At 35.2% G+C, this 23497-nt stretch overlaps 1 protein-coding gene across 10 annotated transcripts in view; it reads right to left on the reverse strand.

The window, feature by feature from the left end:
* Positions 1 to 1805: 1805 nt before the first annotated feature.
* The window catches only part of LOC127847409 (ATP-binding cassette sub-family C member 10-like), a 67964-nt gene continuing 46272 nt past the window's right edge, over positions 1806 to 23497 (reverse strand). For 2 of the 10 annotated variants that reach the window (XM_052379281.1, XM_052379290.1), the window contains exons 10-19: positions 17652 to 17897; positions 14825 to 14915; positions 13996 to 14188; positions 11441 to 11659; positions 10849 to 10976; positions 8075 to 8244; positions 7145 to 7305; positions 6367 to 6620; positions 5599 to 5842; positions 1806 to 2084 (exon numbers count right to left, since the gene is read on the reverse strand). In XM_052379281.1, the coding sequence (XP_052235241.1) occupies positions 1842 to 2084; positions 5599 to 5842; positions 6367 to 6620; positions 7145 to 7305; positions 8075 to 8244; positions 10849 to 10976; positions 11441 to 11659; positions 13996 to 14188; positions 14825 to 14915; positions 17652 to 17897 (1949 nt within the window). In that variant the 3' untranslated portion in view covers positions 1806 to 1841. The remainder of the gene's footprint in view (positions 2085 to 5598; positions 5843 to 6366; positions 6621 to 7144; positions 7306 to 8074; positions 8245 to 10848; positions 10977 to 11440; positions 11660 to 13995; positions 14189 to 14824; positions 14916 to 17651; positions 17898 to 23497) is intronic. The other 8 variants (XM_052379289.1, XM_052379282.1, XM_052379287.1 and 5 more) reach the window with 7 other exon arrangements.

Below are 23497 nucleotides of genomic sequence, written 5' to 3' on the forward strand. Positions count from 1 at the left end.
GGTTTTTTGTCACTGTGAACAATGGTGGTGGTGGTGGTGGTGGTGGTGGTGGTGGTGGTGGTGGTGGTGGTGGCGGTGGTGCAACCTTAATTTCATTTTTACCCGATGTTTATTGATACAATGCATTACAAAAATTCAGTTAGCCTTACATTTGGTAAAATTTAAATAAATTACAAGGGAGGCAAATGCTGTAACAAAAGAACATGCATAAACGGTAGTTGTTTCCCTTGTTTGAACCATGCTAAATCCTTAAAATGCCTATTTCCAGTAACTGTGACCTTGACCTTTGACCTAGTGACCTCAAAATCAATAGGGATCATCTGCGAGTCATGATCAATGTACCTATGAAGTTTCATGATCCTAGGCCCAAGCGTTCTTGAGTTATCATCTGACAACCACCTGGTTGACGGACCGACAGACCGACCGACCGACATGAGCAAAGCAATATACCCCCTCTTCTTCGAAGGGGGGCATAATAATAATAATTCAACTTGTCATAAAAATTCCAGTGCACAATTATACTTACAGAGTATTCTGTCATATCTATTACCTGTCAATAATACCTGAAAGGGGAGTCAGACAGAATACAGCCTTGGCCAAACATGGCCGGACCGACGGACACGTCCTGTAAAATTGTGTAAGGTCCGGCCTGTCTGTCAAATTTACAGGACTGATTGTCCGGTAAAAAAACAACAACAAATTCATAGGTTTGTATAGGTGTGTTTATGGCTCTGAAAGTTTTCTGAGGTGCAAAAATAGCAATAGCGTATAATACACGTGCTTTTCCGTAACAACGCTCTTTCTGCTGAAGGAATTTTCCAAAGGCACCTGATTGGTCTATTTATGTGCATTTTACGAATGCGGGTCAGGACGGTCCAAATCCATGACGGCCTAGTCGCTTAACAAGATAATCATAATCTGATTATTACAATTTAAATGATGCAGATATCAATTTGTGTGGTTTTAATAGCAATAGTAATGTATAATAATGATCATTGTTATTCAGACTGTTATTATCTTGACTATCAATGTCCATGCGTGAAACTATGGTGTACGAACTGGTCCAAAACTATTCAAAACTGTCCGAGACAGTTTATAAACCGTCCAGGACGGTTTGTAAACTGTCCCGGACAGTTTACTAAACTGTCCCGGACAGTTTACAAACTGTCCGGGACGGTTTAGGAAAGTTTTGACCGTTCGTGCGCATAAACCATCCGGGACGGTTTAAACTGTCCGGGACAGTTTAGTAAACCGTCCGGGACGGTTTTAACTGTCCGATACGGTATTATTTATATCAACCAATCAGAACACTCATTACAATAATGCTTTACTTTAGAAGTTTTACGAGCGTAATGTAATATCGTTGTCATCTCGAGCGACGCTATTATTCTCGGACAAAACATAATTTAAAAAAAATTCAATCCATCATTGCTGCCAAAAACGCCAGAGTTAAACATGAATATTTTAAGTACTCAAAATAAATGTATTTGCCCACAAAGTATATCTGACATTGGTAACGAATTTCATCTTTTACAGTGCATTTTTTATACATAGAAGGAAGCAGCTTTTAAACCGAACAGGTTTAATAGACTGAATAATAATTTTTCAAGTAAGCAATTGACAAAAATACCGCAAGCAAAGCCGGGGATTGCAAATTTAAGAATTCGTTAAAGAAATAGTTTTTTTTTAAATAGATCTAATTGAAATTTTAACTTCGTGATAAAAATATACTGCACCTAACATAAATTTTTGATCATTCTTTTTTGTTTATTTGTTTTGAATTTCTAGCAATGACAAGAAAGCAATTAATGATTAATGTATATTTTTTCATTGTCTAGATTTTATTGACCATTGACTAGTTTATAAAACAGTGTCTCCTGATTCATGAGCAAGCGCCCAGGGGCTGCAAACTCTGCCACGTGTGCGTCGGCCATGATGAGGACTCGGTCACTGTCCATGATGGTGTTGATACGGTGCGCTATAGTTAGCACGGTGCTCATCTGAAACTCGCTGCGTATTGTCTGCTGAATGAGCATGTCCGTATCCATGTCAACGCTGGCCGTAGCCTCATCTATACACAAAATCTGCAAGGCATTAAATATATTATTTAACGAAATATGTATTCAGGGAATTAAATGAAATATACATTTTAATTAGATTTTCATTCAGTTCAATTTGCAAGTGTACGGAATTATACCATTTATTGAACTATACAATGAAATATAACTTTAAATGAAATATTTCATTACATGCCATATGCAATTTAATGTTATTTGAGCCACGCTCTGTGAAAAGGGGCTTTAATGCATGTGCCTAAAGTGTCGTCCCAGATTAGCCTGTGCAGTCCGCACAGGATTATCAGGGACGACACTTTCCGCCGAAACTGGATTTTTGCTAAAAAGATACTTTCTTACAAAGAAAAATATCATAAAAGCAAAAAGTGTCGTCCCTGATTAGCTTGTGCAGACTGCACAGGCTATTCTGGGACGAAACTTTACGTACATGCATTAAACCCTCTTTTCACAGAGCACAGCCCATATATAATTTTGCATGGCACAATAATGCAATGAGGTCATTGTAAGAACATTGAGACACAAACCTTGTAATAAATTACACCTAGAAAAGGTAGAAGTTTTTATTTTATTTTTATACAAAATGCTATCGGCACAGTTAGGCAGGGCATAGTACAGCTATGACGTAATTGTGAAAACATGAAGACAAAAAACTTGTTACGAAATAACAGATATTAAACTATGAAGCTTTTTCATTTGAATTCAATGCAAAAGGCAATCTGAATGATTTGAAAGGCTGAAAGAAATACATGTAGCTGCATATATGAACATGTGTACTGTAATCCTTCTTGCTTCATAATTAACCCTTTCAGTGCGGGAACCGAATTTTAAAGGCCTTTGCAAACAGTTTGGATCCAGATGAGACGCCACAGAACGTGGCGTCTCATCAGGATCCAAACTGTTTGCTATTCTGATAGTATTCTTTGAAAAAAAATCGAAGAAAATGCTAATTTTAGAACTTTAGCAGACGACAATTTAGCAGACGACAAATTTCCCAGCATGCAAAGGGTTAAATATCACATCTCTGACATTAAGCGACATAGACTTACACAATTTGAGGCTACTGTAGTAGCAGTCAAAAACATCAAGCAAGTCAAAAAGATTACCGATAGCATTTCCAAATCAATCAAACCAATCTTTGTCTCAGTCAAAGAACCATTAACCCTTTGCATGCTGGGAAATTTGTCGTCTGCTAAAATGTCTTCTGCTGAATTTCTAAAATAAGCATTTTCTTCGATTTTTTTCAAAGAATACTATCAGAATAGCAAACAGTTTGGATCCTGATGAGACGCCACGTTCTGTGGCGTCTCATCTGGATCCAAACTGTTTGCAAAGGCCTTCCAAATCCGGTTCCAGCGCTCAAAGGGTTAATAAAAACAAGCAAATTCATTGAATTGATATCCCCCGCCAAATAACTTTTGTTCATGGATGGGTGAAGAACTAAAAGAAAAGGTATAAGTGAAGGGTTGTGCCTTTTGTCAATTATTTTAAAAACTCATTCATACCTGTGATGGGTTTGCAGACAATAAAATGCAGATAGTATATTTTTCATGAATCAATTAACATTGATAGTATCATGACAAAAGGAGAAATTGCTTGTTATGAACATTTTCTTAAATAGAAATCTTACATACTGAGTTATTGCCCCGAAAAGTAACAACATACAAAAATAACAAAGGACAATAACTAACAAGGGACAAAATTGTCACAAAACCAGGTTTTCAGTTGAAAAAAAAGTCTGATAAATGGAGACAATTCAAAATGTGTATTGTTAACCCCCTTGTGTAAAATTGACCTTGATTTCAATTAGAAAAAAAAAGTCTGATAAAGAGAGACAAATCAAAATGTGCATTGTTACTGATTGTTCATAGTTACATAGTTGTTTCAAAATCAATCTATTTTTAGTTGTGGCGACTTTGACCTCGGAGACATTGATGTAATTCTTTCGCGCGACACACCGTCCAATAATGGTGAACAAATATGCCAAATGATTTTAAAATGTCACAATGAATGACATAGTTATGGCCCAGACAAGCTCATTTATGGCCATTTTTTACCTTCAAACTCAAATTGTGACCTTGACCTTGGAGATATTGACGTAATTCCTTCGCGCGCCACACCCTCTAATGATGGTGAACAAATGTGCCAAATGATTTTAAAATCTGACAATGAACGACAAAGTTATGGCCCGGACAAGGTCTTTTATGGCCATTTTTGACCTTCAAACTCAAATTGTGACCTTGACCTTGGAGATATCGACGTAATTCATTCGCAGAACACACCGTCTAATGATGGTGAACAAATGTGCTAAATGATTTTAAAGTCTGACAATGAACGACAAAGTTTTGGCCCGGACAAGCTTGTTCCACCCGCCAGCCAGCCGGCTGACATTGCCAATCTAATAACCAGTTTTTTCCTTCGGAAAACCTGGTTAAAAACTATGAAAGAGGATTGTTCTTGAGCATTCAATATTTATTTAGGTGAATTAAAAAGTCCTGCCTTTTCCACGAAAACATTCAATCTTAATATACACTAAATTTTCAGAGTGTTGCAGAGTGAACACAACATCCGCCATGACATACGTAGAAATAACATAAGTTTTTAAGGTTAATCATCCATCATTGAGTACGACCTTACATGAAGCATTTAGGTAACCTTGACCCTTGATGCGAATCGTATGACCTTACATGAAGTATATTGTGTGACGTTGATCTTAACCCTAGACATGAACCTTGACCTTAACCCTAGACATGAATCTTACATATGACACAGAGCAAGGAAGAAGATTGAGAAGAATTATGGAAGGTTATTACAGAATCCACTGATGCACAGTAAAACAATGGCTAAATTATAAATATTTCTACAAATGTGTGACCTTGACTTTGGTCAAAAACACCTTTTGACCTTTGTGTGTGACTTTGACCATGACCCTAGCAAACTGGATCTTATATTTGACACTCGTCTAGATAATGGAGAACAATTGTGGACAGTTATTACAGAATACCATGACGCATAGTAAAGGAATGACTAAATAATGAATAATTCATCAAATTTGTGACCTTTGACCTCAATGTGTGACCTTGATCTTAGCCCCTAGGAGCATGGGTGTTGAATGTTAAGCACCCCAAGACGGTTGAGAACAACAATGGCAAGTTTCATGGCTCTGGCTCATGTGTTAATGGAGATAAAGCTCTAAGCTTATATTAAAAAGCATTTTTTCAAGATAAAAAGGGCCATAACTCCATTATTAACAGATGGTGTACAATGCCATTAGGCGTGCATCATCATCTTATACATATATATACTCATACCAAGTTTCAATGAAATCCGCCAAAGCACTTCCAAGATATGGCTCCGGACACAAAAGTGCCAGGCGGAGGGAAAGACGGACGGACAACGCCAAAACAATAACCCTCCGCCTATGGCGGGGGATAATAAGCAAAACACCAGTTCCAAAACATTGCTTTACTAATTTTTCCACAGCAGTATTTCAGTAAGAGAAGATAACAACTCTCCAGTTATATACCTTAGCCTTGGTCAATAAAGCACGTGCCAGGCAGACAAGTTGTCTCTGACCGACTGAAAAGTGTTTTCCTCGTTCCCCAGCATCTGCCCCTAGTCCTCCAAGCTTCTCCACAACTCTGCGAAGGTGACATTTGTCAAGGACACTCCATAGTTCACTGTCTGAGTGAACACAAGTTGGGTCCAAGTTTTCTCGCACCGAGCCACTGAACAGGAAAGGGTCCTGGGGTATTATTGCAAATCTAGATCTGAAACCAACAGAAATGGGTCCTGGGGTATATTTGCAAACCTAGATCTGAAACCAACAGAAATGGGTCCTGGGGTATATTTGCAAACCTAGATCTGAAAACAACAGGACTGGACCCTGGGGTATAATTGCAATGGGGTATTTTTGCAAACCTAGATCTGAAAACAACAGGAATAGGTCCTGAGGTATTATTGCAATGGGGTACTATTGCAAACCTAGATCTAAAAGCAATAGAAATGGGTCCTGATGTTGTTTGACTTTTCAGGTTTTCATATGCTTCTTTAATTTGAAAGTGTCAATGTATTTTCCCAACCGGGTTTCACAATGAAAGCAGGTATCAATATATTTATTTTTTGTTTGTTTTATTTTTGTGAACAGATTTTATTGTAAAATATGACCATATAATCTTATATGCATATTTTGAAATAAAAGAGCATCTTTTAAAATCGTCGAAAGCTTAAAACAAAGTAAAAAATGTGTCCATCTTTTTTACCTCTCACAAAGTTGTAAATATGTACATCTCACCTGATATCCTTCAAATCTAAATGAATTAGATCAATTTCATCCACAAAGATGTTTCCCTTGTAAATTTCAACCATCCGAAAAAGCGCCAGGAAAATGCTCGACTTGCCCGACCCAGTTCTTCCCACAACTCCCACTTTCTCTGCGGGTTCAACCTCGAACGAGACCTTGTTAAGAGCATCTGCTAGATTGTGACGGTACTTCATACATACACCTCTAAAAACGACGGAACCTTGATTGGGCCAGTAGGGAGGTGGCTGGAAATAATGGTTGAATTTGAGATGTTTTATTTATACCTTTTATTAATGAGAAACTTGAATATAGAGATCTTGATATAAGACAACTATTAATTAAGTTAAATTACATAAGCTCAATATGCTTTTGATCTCTTGCGCAGAATTATAATTCCTAATTTTACTTAACATGAGCTTCACCAGACTTAACCCACATGTAAGCAAGGTTATGAAATACCATATGTTATCTTAATTCAATATAATATGAAATTTCTTAAAAATATCAATCTCAATTTTGTTCTGGAGCAAAACATCAATTTTACACCACCCACCATTCATACTTAAATTGCAAAAAGTCAATTGAGTATTTTTTTAATATTCCAAAAAAAGGTACCAAATGTGGTCACATATGAGTCCCACTCTGTTAAAAACTGAGCTTAATGCATTTGTGTTAATAGTATCCCAAAATTAGCTAGTGCAATCTGCACAGGCTAATCTGGCACAACATTTTATGCACATGCATTAAGTCGACACTTCCCACATCGTACCAGTAGAGATCCCTCCATTCTCTCGTTGGGTACGTCCTCAATGTACTGCTGAGCACGCTCCACGCTCACCATCTTTTTCTCAGTCTCAGCAAACGAGTTCAAGACATCACCCAGGAGGTTGGTCACCGAGAGGGCGTACAAAATCGCCAACCCTACAAGACCTTGACACGGCAACAATTGACAAGTGATTATTTGTTCCATACATGATAGAGATTAAATACATTAATATATATATGTGCTTAAATATTGTTTTTATTTTTACCTTATCAGAAAAAAATAAAAATAATAAATGTTCTATGAGACGTGTCAACAACTTTAGCCCTTAACCACTTTGATAAGCATTTTGACCCATTTGCAATTCTATACAATAAATTACTTCCTATAGAATAAATTCTTTAAATTAAAGATCTTTCTGACTAGACTTAAGTTTTTAGGCCTTTATTTCCAAATCTAAGGTACTGATGAGTAGCAAACAGCATAAAGCCTGAACCGACTGGGAGTAACTCGCAGGTTGTTCTGGTTTTATGCTGGTTGCATACATCCATATTCACTTTGCTTCTGAGTGGGAAGGGTTAACAAATAGAAACGTATAGCAAATTTTAATTAAAGATGAAAGTATGAATATTCTTGTATAGTCATGTGTATAAAATTAAGTCACTGCACTATGCACCCGATGATTAAATGTTCAATTCAACTTTTTAGGTGTTTTAAAGTGTGTATCCAAATAATACAACTGCTCGTGTATTTTAATATAACACATAAAATTTGAAAACACATTTTCAACTATCACTGTAAAATTGAGGGTGGGATACTATAACTTCTGTCAACTTGAATATATGTAATTTCATTTTCTGAAGGACTACATTCGCCATAAAATGCTTATCTAACTTATAAAGGGACAAGCAATACATTTATTTTAAATCCATTTACCAGGATTGACTGTGCGGAAGTGGTGTTCCAGCACGGCAATGAACGCAATCCCTGTCACCATGGCTACCCCAAGCATCTGCAGACGGAACACCAGCCAGCTAACAACAGCCTGTGAGGTGAACTGGGCACGCTGATTGGTCTCCAGGTGACTGATGTTCTCCAACTGAAACCTGTGATGAATACTGAGGCAGTTGTTGAGAACGGTCATATCCAAGGGGTTATGTTGGGAACACCTCCATAGGGCAGTATGCCTATCCCCAAAATTTACAGGCTTCATCAATATATTCATTATTTGAAGAAAAAATACAATCATTGTACTTCAAGGAGGAGAAATCATGACCGTGCCTATTGTTACCCTTAAAATAGGCATTCTACTGAAGACTTTTATTCCAAGTTTACCTGAAAAATTGCCGAGAGAAAAATGTTGTCTTTGTTATTTGTCATTAATGAATTTTAACTAAAACATTGTTTGATTTGTTACTTCATACCAGCACATGTACTTAGCTTCTAAAAATATTAGGTTTCTAAATTAAAGACTTAACTTAAGACAAATACAGGCCTCCAGACCAATTAATCATCATCATTATCAACATCATTCAGATTTTTTAGCAGCAGCTGAATAAAGGCTACATTCCATTCTTTACATTTATGTTTGGCCCCTATTTAAAACTTGTCCCTTTAATGTTCATATCCCTATCAGTGAAATACCGGTAATGTAAAATGTATCCCCAAATTTAGTTTTAAACATTTTTTCCATATTAAAAATTTTCCTAAAGCCATAAAACAAAACTGAAATTATCCGTATTTAAACTAATCCTACCAATTTACAGGCAGTTTTTCCTAGCAATCTCTTACAAGAGGTCAACGTCCATTCTGAATACAATATATTTATAACAGTTTTTGCATGAATCAAGAGTAAGCCCATTTGTTCCCACATGAAATAAGAGTTATCTCTCTTATTCCCACATGAACTAGAGCTTTGTCACAGACGTGAAGAATACACCCACATGCCGCATTGACACATAATATTTTGCATGTCTTCACAAAAAACAGCGGACACCATGCTCAATTTTTAAAACGCACTTAGTGACCCCTTGACCTAGTTTTTGACCCAGAAAGGCCCATGTTCTAACTTGGCCTTAAGATCATCTCCATAAAACTTCTGACCAAGTTTGGTGAAGATCGGATTTAAACTACTTGAAATAGAGAGCGGACACCATGCTGAATGTTAAAAAACGCACTAAGTGACCCCGTGACCTAGTTTTAGGCCCGGAATGGCCCATGTTTAAACTTGTCCTACAGATCATAAAGATAAAACTTGTGACCAAGTTTTTTGAGGATTGGATGAAAACTACTAGAATTAGAGAGCGGGAAACATGGTGAGGTTTAAAATGCACTAAGATACCCCGTGACCTAGTTTTTGACCAAGTTTGGTGAAGATCAGATGAAAACTACTTGAATAAGAGAGGACACCATGCTGAATGTTAAAAAACACACTAAGTGACCCCGTTACCTAGTTTTTGACTTGGCAAGGCCCATGTTCGAACTTGGCCTTAAGATAATCTAGATACAACTTCTGATTAAGTTTGGTGAAGATCGGATGAAAACTACTTGAATTAGAGAGAGGACAACATGCTGAATGTTTAAAACGCACTTAGATACCCCGTGACCTAGTTTTTGACCCGGCAAGGCCCATGTTTGAACTTAGCCTAGACATCATGTAGATACAACTTCTGACCAAGTTTGGTGAAGATCGGATTAAAACTACTTGCATTAGAGAGCAGACAACATGCTGAATGTTTAAAACGCACTAAGTGACCCCGTGACCTAGTTTTTGACCCGGCAAGGCCCATGTTCGAACTTGGCCTAGACATCATCTAGATACAACTTCTGACCAAGTTTGGTGAAGATCGGATGACAACTACTTGAATTAGAGAGCGGACAACATGCTGAATGTTTAAAACGCACTAAGTGACCTAGTTTTTAACCTGGCAAGGCCCATGTTCGAACTTGGCCTAGACATCATGTAGATACAACTTCTGACCAAGTTTGGTGAAGATCGGATGAAAACTACTTAATTAGAGAGCGGACAGTTAATACGGACCGACAGACAGACTGACCAACCGACCGACAGACAAGTTCACTCCTATATACCCCCCTTAACTTTGTTTGTGGGGGAATAATTAAAAAGTTTCTTTTGATCCCACATGAAACAGGAGTATTATCTCATGTTCCCACATGAATCAAGAGTAACCTCTATTGTTCCCACAGAAATCAGGAGTTACCTCTCTTGTTCCCTAATGAATCAAGAGTTACCTCTCTTGTTCCCTTTGAATCAGGATTTACCTCTCTTGTTCCAACACGAATCAAGAGCTCCCTCTCTTGTTCCCAAATGAATCAAGGGTAACCTCTCTGTTTCTCACATGAATCATGAGTTACTTCACTTGTTCCCTCGTGAGTTATGAGTTACCTCTCCTGTTCTCTCATGAATCAGGAGTTACTTCTCTTGTTCCCTCATGAATGCAGAGTTACCACTCGTGTTCCCTCATGCAGGATTTACCTCTCTTGTTCCCTCACGAATCATGAGCTTCCTCTCTTGTTCCCACAGGAATCATGGGTACCTCACTTGTTCCCTCATGAACCAGGAGTAACCTCTCTTATTACCTCATGAATCAGGAGTTACCTCTCTTGTTCCCTCATGAATAAGGAGTTACCTCTTGTTCCGATATGAATCAAGAGTTACCTTTTTTGATCCCAAATCAATCAAGATTTACCTCTCTTGTTCCCTCATGGCCCTTATTGTGGTCATTCCAGTTATAGACTCGGAGAAGTGGGCATAGATTGGAGACAGTGTCACACTGGAGATTCTCTTCAACTCACGTGAACTTTCACGGTAGTATTTCTGAGCAAAATATAGATGTTGAACACACAAATTAATAATGTTTAAGTCCCTGTACATAAAAAAACAAACTTATTCAACAGCCATATTTAAAATATTTAAAATATTTAATTTTTTTCACGTTTTCAGGCATGTTTGCTGACACAAAATGATGAAATTTAAGTGGAATTGAAATATGATAATCATTTTAGACACTAAATAACCTTTTTTAATTTTATGAACTGAACATGACCATTAATTTACACATGTACAGTCCATGATTCTCTGTGTGTGAACAAAACTATTTGAAAAGTTAACACATTTCTGCAGAACATAATATATGATAATTCATTCAGACACTTAATAACACTTTAAATTGATGAGACCTCACAATTTTATTACACATATTTGTTCTCTCCAAGAAAAGAACTGAACATGAACATTTTTTATACCAATGTACAATCTATGAAGATTAATTTTGTACAAACCTGGATTTTGTAATAGAGCACAGCAAGTGGTAAAAGTAGAACTGCAAACCACTGCAACCCGTAACATGTGATGAATATAATGGTTCCCAGTATACCGCAAATCTGGGCCAGGAATATGTTCATAATAAAAGGCAGGGAGTCGTCTATGGAGAATATATCCGAGGAAAACCGGTTCACAATACGACCAATAGGTGTTGTGTCAAAAAAAGTGATCGGTGCCTGCAATTAAGAAGAGATTTATGGTAAAAGATAAAGCTAACTCAACCGCTCACAGAAATCACTGTGCTTCCTCTAAACTTGATATTATATTGACTATTATCAAATATATCATAATCCTTTTTTCCACAGACTAGAAACATGTCCCTGCTATATAACAAAGAAATAATTGTTGTGTGACACATATTATGTGAACATTTAATATATCAGTAGGTTGTATATGTAACTACACATTTAGACTATTTTACAATTTGGACTTCAATTTTTAAAGCCCCCATAAACACTCCATATAAACAAATATTTCGTAAATTATTTAAAAAAAAAGTTAAGACAAACAAAATTAGTGTTCCTTATAGTAATTGTCAAAATTACAAAGCTATACGTGGTCTGGTAACAAAGAGTGAAAAGATACAAAATGCTTGTTTTTATTTTTTGTGTGACAATATATGCCATGTTCATTTCCTGCAACAATTTCCGAACATTTCGTCTACTGAATGTAATAACTAGGGTAACTGACATTTTGTGAATTGTTCAGGAAAGCATATAAAGCAAAATACAGTAAGAGCACTTACGTTATTTTTTGCGCTCAAAATATTTCAGTGTTGAAATTATGGTAACTGTTCCTTTCTTAATTTTTTATTGTTTTAAAAAAGACATATCAATTTGGAGTTTTGTTTCGTTTTTCAAGTGTTATTATAATACTTATCCGAAAATTTGAATACAGAAACATGTTTATTATTTGAATAAAACATATTTTAGCTCCTCCTGAAAATTTAACAAAATGTCAGTTACGCTACTTTTTACATTCAGAAAATGACATGTGCTTGTTATGTCAATTTCGAAAATTTGATAAAAACATTATTTTTACCAAAAAGATTGACTTAATATTTTAACAGTTGATGTATGTCACCTTAATAAACACAAAAATGGAAAAAAGTAGAAATGTATTAAAATGTCAGTTACATGACTTATTACATTCAGTAGGCGATTTACGAGTGAGCGTGAGTTTGGCTTCAGGACTCATGAGACGGGCAGCTCATGAGAACTACTCCATGCTTCTGAAGCTGCCCAAAGCCAATCTTGTGTTCTCTCGTAAATGTTTGGATATCGTTGCAGAAAACTAACATGGAAAATATTGTCACACACAAAACAAGAGATTGCCAAGCAATATGGTCCCCTACCGGTGAAACTCCACCAATGTCAGAATTTAAAATATATATATATATATTTGTTGCCATAGCAACCATAATTATTGACGTAGGAACAAAATAAAAAGACGTGCATAATCTCCATATTGCCATCTATCCATATATTAAGTTTCATGAAAAAATATGAAGAACTTTAAAAGTTATGGCAGGATACAACAAGGGCTGTCAGAGGACAGCGCGCTCGACTATTCGAGTGCTTGACAGTATAACGTAAGCCATCATGGGGAAATTGTTCATATTCAATAATTTATTAGGCGATCTTTCAAAAATAAAAAAAGGAAAAAAAAAAATATTATTTTTGTTTTTTTTTTGGGGGGGGGGGGTAGGGGGGTTGAGAGGGGGGTATAATGTGGGGTGGGGTCATTTATAAGATGATCTTTCAAAAATTAAAAAAGGAAAACAAAAATATTTTTTTTTGGGGGGGGGGGAGGGGAAGGGCAGGGTTTCTGGGTTGGAAAATGGGGTATTGTTTGGGTGGAATCCATTGTGGTATTCAGGTAAGTGTTGTTTTGTCAAAGTATTAAAAAAATCTGATCATAAATAAAGAAGTTATGGCAGTGTAACTAAAGTAATATGCATATTATAATGGAAAAAGGGCCATAATTGTTACAAAATGCTTGATACAGTTGTCTGCTCTTGTTTATAGATTGGGGTCATGTTGGTAAAGAAGTTTGCAAAATATGAAAGCAATATGTCAAGGGACATTGAAAATATTTGAGGTGGTACGCAAACTTTAACATAGATTAATCAATATTATGTATATTCTAAGTGAAAAAAGGGCCATAATTCTTACAAAATGCTTGATACAGTTGTCTGCTCTTGTTTATAGGTTGGGGTCATGTTGGTTAAGAAGTATGCAAAATATGAAAGCAACATGTCAAGGGACATAGGAAATATTTGGGGTAGTACGCAAACTTTAACATTTGCATACTCACGCTTACGCTCACGCCGACACCGGGGTGAGCAGGATAGCTCCACTATATATATTTCATATAAAATAGTCGAGCTAAAAAAGTGTGACGGACAGACTGGCGGACAAGACAGACTGACAGAGCGCAAACCATTGTCACCGGTAGGGGACAATAAAAACGTCACTTAACGCACATGCGTTAAACCATGTCTAGACATTACCTTCAGTATGTTGCTAAGCAGTCGAGTGTGTATGGTTCTTGCGGCACAAACTCCTCCGTAGGCAAACAGGAATGCTCGTAGGAGCGTGAACACAGAGTTGGCCCCCGCCAGGCATCCATATATGGTCAGGTAGTACATCACATTATCACCCGCGGTAACCAGACTACTCATGTTGCTGCTGTTACTTGAGATCCTGATACAAACAGTACACACATGTTGATAACAAAAAATTTACTGAAGAACAAAATTAAGCATCAAAATGTATATGTTTATGCTCTATGAAAATTCTTACAAAGTTATCCAGTTCTGCAATTCTCCTGACTACTTTCATGTTTTTACTGAGTGAGCCTTAATGTTTATGCATTTTGTTATTCTTTACAGAATTAACTAGTGCTCATAAATGGTTTCATGTTTTTATTGAGTGAGTGAAGTTTACAGATGGCCATATATATACTTTTTCTATTCTACTTTTGGTAAAGATTGTACAAGAATACTAGAGATGTGGGTTACTAATAGTTTAGTAAAGCTTTTTAAAGTATTTTAACAATTCAAATATGTTTGTCTGATGAAGTTAATATAAAACTATAGGCAAATTTGTGTCTAAAGAAAGTCAAACAGACATATGAACAGATATCCACGGAGATTTTAGTATAGCCACCTATCAAGGCGATGGTTGGGGGGGGGGGTATAATGAGACATGTGATTGGACATTACGTGATTGGGCATTGAATGTTTAAGTCATTCAGTCATTTATAATATTTATTCCAAGGGGTTCTTCTGGCAAAACCCAGTTCAGATATTGTTTATCTTTCAGAGTACCACTACCAACCTGTGTGCTCCTGAGTGCGAGACATTCTGACCAGGCAGTACAGAGTGGGACACCCAATATGACAGCCACCAATCGTTGACATTCCTTGAGGCTGCAAGCATAACCAACACGATCAATCAAGAGAGAACCTGTCCAAGTAGACTTGAAATATCAGTGATCAAATGAGTTTCCATTTTATGGCAGCATTTCTTTATGATATAACAGAATCATCAATGAAAGTATACAATTCATGTTTATTACCCGGTTACTGCTGCACAGGATAAAATGTAGCAAAGGGTTAGTAAGAATAGTTTTAAGCACTAAATGTACCAAGCAACAAGTGCTGTCACTATAAGTTCCAAATGGCCCTAAAATATAGTTTTGACCCAAAAGCGTGACCATGACCATCAAAGTATGAAAAAACAGACAAGTTTTATTTATTGTATGAAAACCAGAAAATCAACACAGAGCCACAACTCTGCAATACTAAAGGATTATGATATTTGTACTCGACTGCTCCTAAATGTTCTTTTACATTATCAGATTTTTTGTAAGATTCCCTTTCATACCAATAGTGTAATGCTTCAAAAAATTAAAAATTATTTTAATCCCTTCAACATTTATTAATTTATGCTCCTTACTTGAAAATAAAAATATGGAGCAGATAGTCATTATCTTGTACCCAGCATTTAAGCCACTATCTCTATATGAAGAATCATTTCCATATCTTCAATACTTGCAAAACTTTGCTCCACACAACAAAACAGACTATAAAAAACCCACAAGTTGCAATAAGTCGAAAATTAAGGATAAAGACTTGCGTTTTGTATTAAAGCTCACACTTCCTCTTAATGTGCACTATCAATGTACAAAGTTTTATTAAAATATTTTTTATACTATCGTACCTATGCTCTGTATAAGGAAATTTGCTAAAGGGCAATAACTCCTGAAGAGATTTATATTTCTTGTACACTGAACTTTCTCTTTAAACCTTAATTATATGATGTTTCATTTGAATCATCCAATATTTCCTGAGATACACTTCACAAGAGAAGACAACAAGAGCTGTCAGAGGACAGCGCGCTCGACTATTCGAGTGCTTGACATTATAACGTAAGCCATCATGGGGAAATTGTTCATATTCAAAAATTTATTAGACGATCTTTCAAAAATAAAAAAAAGGAAAAACAAATTATTTTTTTTTGGGGGGGGGGGGTGAGTTGAGAGGGGGTATAATGTGGGATGTGGTCATTTATTAGACGGTCTTTCAAAAATAATTAAAGGAGAAAACAAAAAAAATTTGGGGGAGGTAGGGGGGTTGAGAGGGGGGTATAATGTGGGGTGTGGTAATTTATTAGATGATGTTTAAAAAAAATTGGGGGAGTTAGGGGGGGGGGTGGGGGGTTAGAGGGGGTATAATGTGGGGTTGGTAATTTATTAGATGATGTTTAAAAAAAGAAAAAAAAATGGGGGGTGGGGAGCTTGGGGGTTGGAAGGGATTCTGGGTAGGGGCGTGGGGTATTGTTTTTGGTGGAATCCATTGTGGTATTCAGGTGTTGTTTTGTCAATATTACAATAAAATGTGATCATAAACAAAGAAGTTATGGCAATTTAAGCAAAATGTTCAATTAACTATGTGTAAAAGGGGCAATAATTATGTAAAAATGCTTGATACAGTGGTCTTCTCTTGTTTAAAGGTTGGGGTCATGTTGGTAAACAAGTATGCAAAATATAAAAGCAATATGTCAAAGGATATAGGGAATATTTGGGGTAGTACGCAAACTTTAACATAGATTTATCAATAATATGCATATTCTAAGTATAAAAGGGGCAATAATTATGATAAAATGCTTGATAGAGTTGTCTGCTCTTGTTTATAGGTTGGGGTGATTTTGGTAAACAAGTATGCAAAATATGAAAGCAATATGTCAAGGGACAATGAAAATAAATGGGGTAGTACGAAAACTTTAACATTTGCTGCATATTTTAAGTGGAAAAGGGGCCATAATTATAACAAAATGCTTAATAGAGTTGTCTGCTCTTGTTTATAGGTTGGGGTCATGTTGGTTAACAAGTATGCAAAATATGAAAGCAATATGTCAAGGGACAATGAAAATAATTGGGGAAGTACGAAAACTTTAACATTTGCACGCTAACGGCACGGCACAGAAACGCCGACGCCGGGGTGAGTAGGATAGCTCCACTATATATATTTCATATAAAATAGTAGAGCTAAAAAGGACTAAAGAAAAAAGAAAAAGATGAAAACTTGAAAATATAATACGAGAACATGAAATAAAAAGACAACAAAGTTGTGGTTCTTGTACTATGCACTACCTTGTATGTCCTCTGTTAATGTATAAAGTTTTATTTCCAAACTTTCCATACTAAAGGGGTTTTGCCCTGCAAAAGTATTGACTAAAGTGCAACAACTCTGTATATCCCCAAGAGAGTTCTGGTCCTTGCATGCACTTTTGATCACACCTTCTATCAGTATATGAAGTTTCATTTGAATTTCTTCATTGGTTACATGAACAAACTAACAGCTGGATGTTTAGGTTTGATGGACAGACTAATAATGTGCTTACTGATTGCTCCATTTTGGGGCATAAAAAAGATTGGGTAAGTACAGTGGAAATGGAGTTACTGGCATACATGTGTATTTAGGATGTAGAAACAGGTAGCTTATCTGTTTAAACGTATCACTAAGAATATACTCCACTTTGTGATGACTATATTGAATTAATTGCAAGCAGGCTTGAAAACATGTTACCCTACCAAGTAACTGATTACCTTCATCTGCTTGCATACGGCAGAATGACACTACAAATACCTAACACCAGATTACCTTGCATAAGTAACAGGGACCGCAGCACAGCTTCGGCCAGGCAGATGCCCATGGCTCTCAAGTAAGTCATGTAGACACCAAACCTCACACTGCCTGTCTCCTTGGTTTCCTCTCCCACCAAGGCCCCGCCTACCTCTGTCAAGGCAGGGACTTGGAGGTCACGTGACTCAGTGGCGACCTTGGAGCTATGCGGGCGCTTTGTGTCAACGCTGAGGTCAATGGATGCCAGGATCTCTGATGGTAAACCTACAGGGAATGTATAGGAGATGGAGGGGCAAAATATTAGCAAGTTTAGTTAGAGCAGCTAAAAAACTGGATAATGCATGTTCTTTGCATCTCATGATTCTAAATCAAGCAAATATTCTGTTTTGCATCAGTCTAATATATTTTGTTACATTAACGTTATTAAATACTATAGCATTAATATTTTGAAGTTTAACTATAACTTCTGATAATTATTTCTTACCATGTCTCAAATATAATTTTCAAGATATGGTAAGATTAAAAACTAATAAAAGCAGAACAATAATAAACAAGAGCTGTGTTCATGAAACACAATGCCCCCTACTGCGCCGCTTTGAAGCCATATATTTTACCCTTGACCTTGAAGGATGACCTTGACCTTTCACCACTCAAAATATGCAGCTCCATGAGATACGCATGCATGCCAACTATGGAGTTGCTATCTTCAATATTGCAAAATTTGACCTTTGACCTTGAAGGATGACCTTGACCTTTGACCTTTCACCCCCAAAATGTGCAGCTCCATGTGATACACATGCATGCCAAATATAGAGTTGATATCTTCAATATTGCAAAATTTGACCTTGACCTTAAAGGATGACTTTGACCTTTCACCACTCAAAATGTGTAGCTCCACGAGATACGCATGCATGCAAAATATCGAGTTGCTATCTTCAATATTGCAAAATTTGACCTTTGACCTTGACCTTGAAGGATGAACTTGACCTTTCACCACTCAAAATGTGTAGCTCCACGAGATACGCATGCATGCAAAATATCGAGTTGCTATCTTCAATATTGCAAAATTTGACCTTTGACCTTGACCTTGAAGGATGACCTTGACCGTTCACCACTCAAAATGTGCAGCTTCATGAGATATGCATGAATGCCAAATACCAAATTGCTATCTTCAATATTGCAAAATTTGACCTTTAACCTTGAACTTTCACCACTCAAAATGTGCAGCTCCATGAGATACACATGCATGCCAAATATCAAGATGCTATCTTCAATATTGCAAAAGTATTCATAAAATAAGTGATTTGGGCCACATATATTTGACCTCTGACCTTGAAGGATGACCTTGACCTTGACCTTTCACCACTCAAATTGTGCAGCTCCATGAGATACACATGCATGTCAAATATCAAGTTGCTATCTTCAATATTTCAAAAGTATTCATAAAAAATGCGATTTGGGCCACATATATTTGACCTCTGACCTTGAAGGATGACCTTGACCTTTCACCACTCAAAATGTGCAGCTCCATGAGATACACATGCATGCCAAATATCAAGTTGCTATCTTCAATTTTGCAAAAGTATTCATAAAATGAGCGATTTTGGCCACATATATTTGACCTCTGACCTTGAAGGATGACCTTGACCTTTCACCACTCAAAATGTGCAGCTGCATGCGATACACATGCATGCCAAATATCAAGTTGCTATATTCAATATAGCAAAAGTTATTGCAAAATGTTAAAGTTGGCGCAAACCAACCAACCAACAGACCAACCAACCAACAGACCAACCAACAGACAGGGCAAAAACAATATGTCCCCCACTACTATAGTGGGGGACATAAAAATAAACGGTGGAAAAAGCTTTAAATAAAAATAAAAATGTTGTGTTTGTGTGTGTAGATTATTCATTTGTATTCACTCATTACCATAGAAAGCACATATTCTCTATGATAAGTCGTGAATTTAAATATATAATCTAGTGTGAAACTAAAAACTATGCTCTATTTTGTCAATGTTCTCGTTAACTGGAAACATTATTTGATTCATCACTGGCAGAGTAATTACTTTTCGATATTTTCATGATTATTTAACATAAACATTTTTATCGAAAACTTTACTTAAGACGCTAATGTGATGACAGCATACCTAATTATCGTGATTTTTCCATGAAATCTTTTGAATTTTGTTATTTTTAAAATTTTAACTCTTTATGGGGAAACAAACTCAATTTTATTTCCTTATTTTTGTTTGATTTACGTGTGGAAGGTTGTGGTATTGTTTGTTGCACTGCATAAGGGCAAATGAGATATACGCTTACAAATTAGGACCAAGCTAGATTTATTTACGAAAAGTCGGATGATAAAAAAATGAAAAAATACATGCATATTAGACATTATGGATTAACAAATTGTGACCCAGCGGAGCTGTTATTCCAAAAAGTAGGCCAGAAACCTCTCATTGGAGTAATAATGTTTTTTGGTTTTGCAAGAAACAAATAGTAAAGTTATTGTATCATAAAATAAGATTAAATAGAAGTAAAAATGGGAATGTTGTTTGTATGTTTACAATGGAACAATATTATTATGTCTAAGTAAATAGTATGATATATGTTGTTTCAGATATAAAATTTGTTTGGCTTTAATATTAGTGTTATAATAATGGGAAAAACTATTTAATGAATGAAATTCAGCAAATCATTATATTATATTCAATATTGTATCAGAAATGACAATCGGACTAGCACATGTATGTTTTCCATGTCTGCACCTTACATTTGGTAGTCCTGAACAGTTGGAATACCTTTAATGTTGGGCCCTGTATTTGAAAATATACCAAAATCCGGGATCAAGTCAATTTAAGGTATAATTTGAAATATAATAGATAAAGTTTAGGTGTTTTAAACTATTTTACCTTTACAGCATTTAACCGTAGCCACACAGACGAACACAGCAACCTGGAGAAAAAATCAATCAAAATAATATCATGCAAATGTAATTTATTGCAAAGAATTGTGTGATACTTTTGGTGGTATTGAACTTGGCTCATTGTCGGAACCAACATTCACTCAAAGAAGCTTAGCTTCTTGATAAATAGTCAAGATATTGTCTATCAAAACTTCATACTCATTTATTATTAGCCATGCATTTCATTGGTTGTGCGTCCAAGTAAGCTTTAAAATTAAACAAATCAAACAACATGGTACTCAAACCATTCCACATGGATGATGTACGATAAATTAAAATTATATGTCTATGCTTCATTTAATTTATAAGAGTATTTACATGTTTGGTTAAATTTCATTTTCTAAAATACCGCTAATCATTATGTTTATCAACATAATTATGAAAGACAATTACAGTATCCCAGGGACGTTAAGTCATGGTAATTTGGTTATATATGTATTTCTTACTATAATAGTATCGGTCCTCCTCATAATATCGTGCTTTTAACGAAAATTCTTCAGGAAGTGCTGGACTGTGATTACATCTTTAGCTTTTAAATTATAAATACTATCGTTTTAGTTTTAGATATAATAATAACTATTATACTATAAACACTGTATAATATATTTAATATAATATCTTGTATATATCCGTTAATATAATATTGTATAATATCTTTATATAATATCTTTTATATATCATTTAATATAAAATCTTTTTTATTTAAGAAATTGTCAATTGATTTTTAGTAATAAGTATCTATTGGAAAAGGTTATATGTTCTAATCATATCAGTTGAACTTTCTTTTAAATATCCTGACGATTTTTCATTTAACATCGCCAGTTGTTGAAATAAGTTTTATAAGTAGTAGTAGTGTTATTATGTGCTGTATTGTATCATATGTTATTGTACAACACCATTGAATATTTTTATAGAAATAGGCGTTTAATCAAATACAATGTTTCAAGTTTCAAAGTTAATGTTTTTATTTTTTATTTTTAGATGTTGTAATTTATTCCATGGTTATCCAAGACTATTACGACGATCATTCTCATGATGTTCGTTGGAAAGTAGGTCATGTTTATTTCAGGGTGATTCTATGATTTTAAATTGCGTAACACACAGTTATGTTTGTTTCTTTATTGATTAAAGGTATAGCTTTATCAAATGTTTTATATATCGCTTATTTTAAAATAAAACGTAACAATATTTTAAGAACAACATGAGCAAGTGTTAAGTTTGTCCATTACGTTAATAGTTTTAGAACATGCGCATGGTAACACATCCTAGCAACCAATTAGAAGGGCAATTGTACATGAAACAGATAACTACAGGGAGCTAAGTCTAGCCAGTATTTTGTCAAAAAATTTCCGTTTTAAATGCAGTTTCGCTAATATGTCAAAGAATCAACATTGAACTAAAGATTAACATATAACGCATGCGTTTTTGTGTGTGTTTGTTTACTTCCGAAGATTTTTTGTATTCATTTATAGGGCCGATACTACGGATAAACATGCTAGTTGTGGTTTTGGATATGTATAGATAATTTAAGTTGTTAGTAATTCATATAGATTTATTTAAGCATTCTATGAATAATTAAGGGTTATACTCAAAACTGGCAAAGCGAATTAAACAATTTGTCTGAGCACCATAAGTTCATAACAAATATTATAAGATACTGTAAAAAAAGATTAATATATTTAAATTTAGAACAAAAACCATTGAAACATTAATTGCTTCTTCTAAATGTCGATATATTCCAATCATACATTGAATGTCGAACTAGGTAGTCATTAAAGAATCTAATTAAATAACAGATTATGCAGTTTTGTCATATTACTTTTGTTATTCCCAGCCAAAAGCCGAGGAATTATTAAAATTGGCATTCTCCGTCCGTCAGCCAGTCACTCAGAACGTCCGTCTGTCAGTCTGTCACACAATTTTGAAATTGGAGGGGGATATCAATTCAAGAAATTTGCTTGTTATTGATTGTGAGAACCATGCTTTTTGCATGTATAAAACATATCCAATTACTTGCACAGTACCTTGTAAAATGGTTACATGGGATCAATTCCGTTAAAGAGTTTGGATGTGTTTAATGGGATCAACAAATAATAAAATTATACATTGTCTATATACCATAAATAGCATACACTGTTAAATATGAAATTGTTTATGAGGCAACTAACATATAAAATAGTATATTTGTATAATGTGTATTATTGTGCCTGTGGCTTTATTTATTTTGTTGCATAACATGTGTCTGAGTTTTATATTGCAGAAATAGAAAAATAAAATAAAAACTTACTCAAATCAGAAGAAGTTTCATTCCAAATTGTGTTGACACTGCTAACAGAATATTGTATAATTATCCTTTAAACAGTATATTTCATTGAGTCTATATAGTCCCTCTTTCGAAGGACAGGAATAGCATACTTAACGCAGAAATAAAGTGGCGCATCTTAAACCACTTTACTTCATGAAGAACCCACTTTTGTAATTTTAGGAATTGAGCAATTCTTGAGTGTTTGTTCATTCCAAACTGGCTTGTTTTTCTACATTTTTGTCTAATTGAGATTCTGTGAAAAGATGAAATTGAGGAATTCTATACTTAATAATTGTTAACATATTTTAACCTCTGTATATGTAGTTAGGGTGGGTCATGGAATGAACCAAACAAGGTCTTGAGGTTTTAGTATTTTTGTATACGCCTGTAAGCATATCAGGCGGTATTTATATATATGATATATATTTGAACAGAATTAAATACTTACAACACAACAAATTAACATAAAATTTCAACATTTATTCCAGTACATTCAGAACACCAATAAAATGTTGCAAAATTCACAAATAAATCTGTTCTGCAAATAAATAAAATTCATTAAAGATGCAGAAAAAAAGAACTATGCAAA

This window comes from Dreissena polymorpha, chromosome 10 (genome assembly GCF_020536995.1).
Source record: "Dreissena polymorpha isolate Duluth1 chromosome 10, UMN_Dpol_1.0, whole genome shotgun sequence".
Classification (NCBI taxonomy): domain Eukaryota; kingdom Metazoa; phylum Mollusca; class Bivalvia; order Myida; family Dreissenidae; genus Dreissena; species Dreissena polymorpha.